At 68.5% G+C, this 8,203-nt stretch overlaps 2 protein-coding genes across 3 annotated transcripts in view; one reads left to right on the top strand and one right to left on the bottom strand.

The window, feature by feature from the left end:
* The window catches only part of PDIA2 (protein disulfide isomerase family A member 2), a gene marked incomplete at its 5' end in the record, with an annotated part of 6,167 nt that extends 3,834 nt beyond the window's left edge, over nucleotides 1–2,333 (bottom strand). Inside the window, 8 exon segments of the mRNA XM_083872309.1 lie at nucleotides 47–211; nucleotides 214–234; nucleotides 1,261–1,347; nucleotides 1,350–1,429; nucleotides 1,431–1,493; nucleotides 1,495–1,598; nucleotides 2,092–2,159; nucleotides 2,327–2,333. Of these exon segments, the coding sequence (XP_083728435.1) occupies nucleotides 47–211; nucleotides 214–234; nucleotides 1,261–1,347; nucleotides 1,350–1,429; nucleotides 1,431–1,493; nucleotides 1,495–1,598; nucleotides 2,092–2,159; nucleotides 2,327–2,333 (595 nt within the window).
* RGS11 (regulator of G protein signaling 11) lies at nucleotides 2,305–7,006 on the top strand (the record flags this gene model as incomplete). Of its 2 annotated transcripts, none has more annotated exons than XM_083872844.1 (17): nucleotides 2,305–2,391; nucleotides 3,294–3,390; nucleotides 3,676–3,726; nucleotides 3,805–3,911; nucleotides 3,991–4,042; nucleotides 4,122–4,180; nucleotides 4,331–4,407; nucleotides 4,513–4,594; nucleotides 4,672–4,740; nucleotides 5,371–5,400; nucleotides 5,484–5,545; nucleotides 5,769–5,882; nucleotides 5,982–6,097; nucleotides 6,323–6,410; nucleotides 6,517–6,655; nucleotides 6,724–6,806; nucleotides 6,880–7,006. In XM_083872844.1, exons 1-17 carry the CDS (start codon nucleotides 2,332–2,334, stop codon nucleotides 7,004–7,006), a joined length of 1,413 nt encoding a protein of 470 aa, XP_083728970.1. In that variant the 5' UTR covers nucleotides 2,305–2,331. The 2 variants fall into 2 exon arrangements, with proteins under 2 accessions (XP_083728970.1, XP_083728971.1); XM_083872845.1 differs by having other exon boundaries at nucleotides 5,377–5,400.
* Nucleotides 7,007–8,203: the final 1,197 nt, after the last annotated feature.

Here is an 8,203-nt window from a genome sequence, read left to right on the forward strand (position 1 = left end):
CTGGGCTGTCTGGGAGCCCAAACCCCTCTGCAGCCGCCAGCCTTACCCAGGGCGGCGGGGATGGCACCCAGCAGCGCCTGCTTGTACTTCCGCAGGCTCTCATCCCCCGGGTCCAGCTCCTGGATCTCCTGCAGGCTCTTCTTCTCCGGCGTCTTGTACGCCAGGGCCACGTCGGCATCCTCCTCCTCCTCCTCCTCCAGCGATAGCGTCACCCCTCCTTGTCAGCCATGATGTCTGCGGGGGACAGGCAGTGACAGCCCTGGGGACACCCCGGGGACACCCCCCGACACCAAGGCAGCGGTGGGCAGGGGGTGGCTGGGCTGTGACGGGGGAAATCCCCATGGGGAGGCCCAAGCTGTTCCCCTGCCCGGAGCCCAGGGAAGGCTGCCAGGCTGGCTGTCCCCGGGGCCTGGTGGCACAGCCCAGAGCAGAGCAGAGGTGACGCCGCCGGCCGCATTTCCGCACGGTCATGGAGCGAGGCGAGCTGGTGCTTGCAGACCCCTCCAGCCCCCAGGGCCCCTTCGTGTCACCCAGAGGAGTCCTTGTCACCGCCCTGCAGCCCCCTCCAGCCCCACTGGGAAACCTCCAGCCCCATCTCCCACCCCAAACCCAGACCAGCAGCAGCTGCAGGGCAGAAAAGCATCACTGGGATGGTGGCTCTGGTGCTGTCAGGCTGCTGGGGACACGAGTGTGGGTGATGTCCCCACAGTCCCTGAGTCTCCCTGCCCACTGCATCACCCCCCACTATAGTGACTGCAAACACTGAGCTCCCCAGAGCCCCTGGAACTCCATCCCTGGGGATGTGCTGGGAACACAGCATGGGGCAGGGAGAACACTGCCTGTGCTCAGCCCCAGGGCCGCAGAGCCCAAAATGTGGAGCCTCAGGGCCAAGATGTGGGTCCCCAGGGCAGCAGCGGTGAAGGGAACAGTGGCCCTACTGCCCCTCTGGGCCCCCCAGCAAGGCCCTGTCCTTTGGTGTCACAGGGACACTCCCAGCTCAGGGATGCACCTGGGGACTCGCCGGCCGCCCCCGGGTGGCAGGGCAGGGTGGCATCCCCTGGGTGTGAGGTGGCGGGGGACAGCGGGGTGTCCCCCATGGGGCTCTCCAGCCCCCCGGGCCCGGGGTGACGCTCACTGATGGATGCACCGGGTACCCGGGGGCCGCTCACCTGTTGGGGACCGGGAGCGATGCTCGCCCTCCCTCCCCGGGCAGTGCCCCCCGCCACCCCCGGCCGCTGCCCCCCGGCCGCCGCCGCTCACCTCGGTAGCAGAGCGCCAGCCAGAGCAGCTCCAGCAGCTGCCCGCCGGCCTCGCACACGTCCAGGCCGAGCATGGCCGGGCCGTGCCGGGCCCGCCGCCCCCGGGGCCGGGCGGGGCGGCCGCTGGCGGGGCCCGGGGCGCGGCTCTGCCGGTGCCGGCGGCTCCTCCCGCCCGCTGCCGCCGCGCTCGGCGGTGCCGGCCGCTCCCGAGCGCTCCCCGCTGCGCTTTCCCGGCGCTGCCCGGCGCGGCCCGGCGGGGCGGCGGCGGCTCCCGCAGACGCGGCGGCTCCGCTGCCCGCCCCCGCCCGCCCCCGCCCCTCGGCGGCTCCAGCCCCTCCGCTCGTGGGCGGCGAGACTGCAGTGAGCTCATCGCCGGGCGCGCCCGCCCCGCGCTGCCCGCACCCCGAGAGCCTCCTGCCTGTACCCTGAGAGCACCGCCTGCATCCCAGAGCATCCCCTGTGTCCCCTCAGTGCACCGCCTGCATCCCAGAGCATCCCCTGTGAGCACCGCCTGCATCCCAGAGCATCCTCTGTGTCCCCTCAGTGCACCGCCTGCACCCCAGGAGCATCCCCTGTGTCCCCTGAGCATCCCCTGTGTCCCCTGAGCACTGTCTGCATCCCAGGAGCATCCCTTGTGTCCCCTCAGAGCACTGCCTGCATCCCAGAGCATCCCCTGTGTCCCCTGAGCATCCCCTGTATCCCAGAGCATCCCCTGTGTCCCCTTAGTGCCCTGCCCGCCCCCTGCCCGCAGCCCCGCAGGCCGCCGGCACATTGTCCACCCTGCCCGCCCCCCGCCAGGGTCCTTCCCGTGGCCCCAAAGCCCTTCCCGCACCCTGCCCGAGCCTCCATCCAGCAGCCACAGCGGGGCTTCCCCTCCTGGGCACCCCCGGCCCCGGGAGGCTGGAGGAGGGGAGGGGGTGCTGGGGGTCCCACGGGCAGGGGCCAGATTGACCCCGGGGGGTCGGGGCCGGGTTTGGGGCACCCGGTGGAGGCGGCGGCAGCAGCAGCCGGGGCGGGGCCGGGCGGGGCCGGGCGGGTCGGGGCGGAGAGCGCGGCGCGGGGCGCACCCGCCATGACCATCGGCGGCCCCCGCGGCCGGAGCCCCCGGCTCCAGATGCCCTGTCTGAGCAAGGTGAGCGACACCGGCACCGGCAACAGCCCCGCGGGGGAAACCGGGACCGCCAGCGTGGGGAGGGGGCGCCGCGGGGACCCGGCGTTGGGACTGGGGGGATCAGGAAGGGGCATCTTGGGGAGCGGGGACCAGGGGCACAGGGCGCAGACACCGCGCGGAGCGGGGACGGGGCGCTGGGAATGTGAAAACCGGGACACCGGGGCCGTGGGGACGGGCACTGACACCGCTCTGGGTTACGGGGGCACCGGGACCGCCGGGGAGCAGCAGCGTACCCGGGACAGGACAGCGGGGACCATCCCAGCCCCGGCACCGCCACGGGACACCGGGAGCCGCCCCACGAGGGAATAACCACGGGCAGCGCCCCGGAGCTGCGGGCTCTGCTCTTCCACCGGGCTGGGGAGCTGCCACAGCCTGGGCAGAGCTCACTCCCCTAAACCAGGGATGCTCCAGAGGATGAGCGTCTGCAGCTCCAGCATCGCACACTCGCCCGGCTCTGGGTGCCTCGGTCAGGCTGTGTGTGGCATGTCAGGCTGTCCCCAGGCTGGGCACAAGGTGTCCTGCAGGGCTCCAGGCTGTCCCCCTGTCGGGTTGAGGGGTCCCAGGCTGTGTGCGGGTCACAGGGTGCCCGGGGTCACCGTGGGGGGTCCCAGGCTGTGTGCGGGTCACAGGGTGCCCGGGGTCACCCTGAGGGGTCCCAGGCTGTGTGCGGGTCACAGGGTGCCCGGGGTCACCCTGAGGGTCCCAGGCTGTGTGCGGGTCACAGGGTGCCCGGGCTCACCGTGGGGGGTCCCAGGCTGTGTGCGGGTCACAGGGTGCCCGGGCTCACCGTGGGGGGTCCCAGGCTGTGTCCAGCCCCGGTGCCGCCGTGGCGGGGCTGAGCACGGCGGTTCCTCCCCCCGCAGATGGAGCGGATGATCGTCAGCATGCAGGACCCCGACATGGGCATCAAGATGAGGAACCAGCGTTTGCTCATCACCGTCATCCCCCACGCTATGACAGGTGGGTCCCCGCGATGGGGGAGGGTGGGGAGGGCTGTGGGAGCCCCCCGGGTGTCCCCAGCCCCGCAAAGAGCCCCCCCGGCCGGGCCCCGCCGCTCTCCCCGCCCCGCTGCAGCTGCATCAATTGTGCATCGGCTGCGCGGGGCGGGCGCTCGCACGGCCTTGGCAGGGCCCCCGTCACCCTGAGTGACCCCCGGGCTGTGCCAGGTGCCCCAGCCGAGATCCCCCCCGTGTCCAGTCTGGGGGACCCCAGTGCACCCCGCTAATGCCTCCCCTCTGTCCCCAGGGAACGACATCGTGGAGTGGCTCATCCAGAAGTACGGCATCTCCGAGGAGGGTGAGTGTCCTGGCACAGGGAGGGAGGGGGCAAATGGGGCTGCCGGGCCTCCACACAGCCCCCAATCCCGTTCCACAGAGTCTCTGCACCTCGGCAACCTGATCGTGAAGCACGGCTACATCTACCCGCTCCGGGACCCGCGCAGCCTGGTGCTGCGGGCGGATGAGTCGCCCTATCGCTTCCAGGTACGGCCCCCGAACTGCCCCTGGTACAGCCCTGCGGTACCCCCCGGCAGGTTCCCCAGCCTCTTCCTCCTCCCCGCAGACCCCCTATTTCTGGACCAGCACCAAGTGGCCGGCCACCGAGCTGGATTACGGTAAGAGCTGCCGAGCCGAGGGCACCAACAGGGGCTGCGACCCCTCCCAGCCCCCTGAGCGCCGCCGCTTCCCCTGCAGCCATTTACCTGGCCAAGAAGAACATCCGCAGGCAGGGTGACCTGATCGAACACGAGAAGGTGAGCGGTGCCCCCCTCACCCCTGTGATGATTTGGGGGAGTCTCGGCTCTCCCAGGAGCAAAAAGCACCGGTTTTCCCCGTGCTGGAGCGGCAGCAGGACCCGGAGCCAGGCAAGGGGACAGCTCTGTGCCTACCTGTCGCTTCCCCAGGACAACTACAACCTCCTGCACAAGAGGATCAACCACACCTGGGACTTCGTGGTGATGCAGGCGCGGGAGCAGCTCCGGTGAGTGCGGGCACCGCTGCGCCCCGGGGAGCGGCCGGGATGGAGCACCCCTGGGTGCCGGGCAGGCAGGGTGCCAGCACCTCCCCGCTGCCTCTGCACGGCCAGGGCAGCCAAGCAGCGCCGCAAGGGCGACCGCATCGTCATCGACTGCCAGGAACAGGCGTATTGGCTCGTCAACCGGCCCCCGGTGAGCGCAGGGAGAGGGGTGGGCTGCAGGGGGCACAGGGGGTCCCCCCAGCCCCCAGAATGATGCTCTCGTTGCAGCCAGGAGCCCCCAACGTGCTGGAGCAGGGTCCCGAGCGCAGGAACTGCCACACCACCCGTGTCCAGCTGGTGAGTGGGGGTGTCCAGGCACCCCCGGGGCTGCCAGAGGGCACAGGGCACAGCCAGTGCCTGAGCTGGGCTGTAGAGCTGCCCTGGTGGGTGCCCATCCATCTCACCCCAGGCTGTGCCCACATTTTGGGGTGAGGGGTGAGCCCCAGCTCTGCTAACATCTGTGTGTCCCCCAACCCCGAGCATAGGGAGTCTGTGTGTTTGTCCTTGTACCCACCACCCCTCTGTGGCAGCACCTCTAACCCCTGCAGGGAGCCCTGGCAGCCATCAGCAGCCACCAAACCCTTCCTTGTGCTGTGACCCCACTAATGCTGCCCCAGCACCCCCAGGCTGTCCTCACTAACCACCCACTTTCTCTTCTCTGCGCCCGTGTGCCGTGTCCTCTGCCCACGTAAGTGTCACTAACCCGGGGCTGGTGTCACACCGGGGTGTGGAGGGGGGAAGGCAGGGTTCATTCCACGGGCTGTGCTGGCTGAGCCAGGAGGGCTGGGGGAATGAGGCTGGAGGCCACAGGGATGGGCTACAGAGCCCCAGGGTGGGGGACTGGGTGCCTGGATTGTCCAGGGTGGTTGTGACAGGACAATGTCCCAGCCCCACCGTGCCTCACCCAGCCCCGTGTGTCTCTTGCAGACCAAGAACATGGATTACTACAAGAGAGAGGTGAGTGGGGCAAGGGGTGGGGGCAGCTCCTGGGGGGCACGAGCTGCCAGGCCCCCCAACATCTCCCCTGCGCCTGGCCCCAGATCGAGTACTGCAGGAAGGCCATGGCCAGGACCAGGGTGAAGTCCTCCATCTGCCTAGAGGGGTGAGTGGCAGCAGCTGCCCCTGCCATGGGCTGGGTCCCTGTTGGGGTGACAGGGGCACCCACACCCCAGCAGCTGGTGCTGGCACCACTGCACCACAGCCCTCAGCAGGGAGTGCAGCTGAGACTGCACAGCTTGGGGACATCCCCACTGTGTCCCCATCATGTCCCCACGGTGGCTGGGGCTGGTGGCCCTGGTCACCCCTCCAGCCACCACTCCTGGCAGGTACATCAAGTTCAACGAGCAGTATGTGCCCCACGACCCCATCATGTCTGGCTGCCTGCCCAGCAACCCCTGGATCACGGATGACACCACGTACTGGGCCATGAATGCCCCCACGTAAGTGCCCCAGGCCCCCCCTCAGGACAGGGTTGTGGGGTCTGTGGGGTCACACAGGCTGCCGTGGGCTGCCAGCCCCAATGCTGCTGTCACCCACAGAGTGACAACCCCTACAAAGCTGCGGGTGGAGCGCTGGGGCTTCAACTTCAGTGAGCTCATCAACGACCCCCTGGGCCGGGCACAGCTCCTCGAGTTCCTCAAGAAGGAGTTCAGTGGTGAGCAGCCCCAGCCCCAAAACACCACTGTGTCACCCGCCACTCTGACCCAGCACTGCCAAACCCACCATGTCCCTCCCAGTAGTGCCTAATCCACTGTCCAACCCCAACACCACCAAACCAACCCATGGGGACACATGCCCAGCCATGATGGCATTTGGGGATTGCCCATGAGGGGTGCCCAGTTGTGTGTCCCCATTCCCAGCACCTTGTCCCCCTCCCCAGCTGAGAACCTGAGTTTCTGGGAGGCGTGTGAGGAGCTGCGCTATGGGGAGCAGTCCCGCATCGCCGAGATCGTGGACTCCATCTACCAGTGAGTGGGATGAGGGTTTGGGAGGGAAGCTTTGGGGATGGTCAGGCCCTCAGGGTGCTCTGTCCCAGGGCAGGGCCGGGCTCACGGCCCTGTCTGTGATCCCCAGGCAGTTCCTGGCTCCCGGAGCCACCCGCTGGGTGAACATCGACAGCAAGACCATGGAGAGAACCCTGGAGGGCATCAAGACGCCCCATCGCTACGTGATGGACGATGCCCAGATGCACATCTACATGCTGATGAAGAAGGTGGGTGAGGACAGGGCTGGGCACTGCAGGGCTGGGCAGGATCCTGACTCAGGTCTCTGCTGGCCCAGGACTCCTACCCGCGGTTCCTCAAGTCGGATCTCTACAAGAACCTCCTGGCCGAGGCCGTCATTCCCCCGGAGACCAAGAAGCGGTGAGAGCAGGGGCCGCCCCCTGGGCTCCACTTGGGGTGATCCCCGCCTGTTCTGACCCCGTTCTACCCGCAGGGTCTTCCCTTTCATGCGCAAGCAGCGGCACTCCAGCCCCAGCCCGGCCCTGCTGCTGCCCGCGGGCGAGGCCGAGGAGAGGAGCAGGAGCCCTTCCACTGCCCCCGTGCCCGAGGAGGAGAGCTGAGAGACGGGAGCGCCCTGGCCCAGCACGCCCAGCCCCGCCGCAGGACCCTGCCGGCAGTAGCACTGAAGGAGAGAAGCCATACTCCCCCCAGGCCCCCCGGAGCCCCCGCTCACATCCCCACAGCCCCTTTTCCCCCTCGGGGAAGCCGCACCCAGCCGGCCTGGTGCGGGGTCACCTCCCATTCCCACCCCGGGCACCAGACAGTAAAACCCCCTTGGGGAAACGCTGTGGCTGCCGTGGTTTTTTGGGAGTGGGGCCAGGGAGGCATTGGAGGGGTGGGAGGTGCACAGAGTGCTGCCCACTTCTCCAGGTTGGACTGGGACCTGTACTCTGGGGCTGGAAGTGATGTCCTCCCGTGGCTGCAGCACCCCGGGAGGGGACCAGCCCCCCCAGAGGTGTGTGCCCATGGCACAGCCACCACCCCGAGGGGCAGCACCAGCCTGGCATGGCTGAGCTGGCATCAGGCGTTACTGAGTGCCACCTACACACTGGGAGGGACAAAAAGACCTCTGGAATGGGGCTGCAGTGCCACGGCCCTGTGGGCTGGCAGGGGCACCAGGAGCAGGGCTGGCAGGGGCACCAGGAGCAGGGCTGGCAGCTGAGCCACTCTCCCTATCCATGGACTGTTAATCTGAGCAGAGGCCGAGGATCGCACGGCAGGATTATTCCCTTCCTGGGAGCAGAGCCCCAGCTGCAGAGGATTATCGTGGTGGTTACATAAAGGAGAGGGGGGCTGATGCCCAGCAGTGCTCAGCCCTAGAGCCCAGCAGAGCTGGGGGCAGCTCCAGCCCCAAAGGGACAGAGAGGTGACATCCTGTATCCTGGCTAACAAACACTGTCGGGATGCCGGGGATGGCATCCTCCCCTGCCACAGAGCCTGGCACAGAGCAAGGGGCATTCTCAGCTCCCTGCTGGGCCAGACACAGGGCCCTGGGGCAGGGGAAGCTGCTGGAGCCTGGGTCAAGGATGGAGCTGGTGCTCAGGGTGCTGGCAGCCACCAGGCAGTGACAGATGGCCCCGTGCTCCAGGAGACAGCGCCCGCCACGCGTCTCCCTCTGGCTTGATCCAAATCCAAACCTCAGCATCAGATTTTCGTGCTGATGGACTGCAGCGGGAATCTGGGGTGTAAAACCAGGTCACAGAGCCCCAGGTGGGGGGCAGGGACGGGCTGGCCCAGCCTGGTTATCTAACTCCAGC

This window comes from Zosterops lateralis (genome assembly GCF_965231275.1).
Source record: "Zosterops lateralis genome assembly, chromosome: 15".
NCBI classification, from domain to species: Eukaryota; Metazoa; Chordata; class Aves; order Passeriformes; family Zosteropidae; genus Zosterops; species Zosterops lateralis.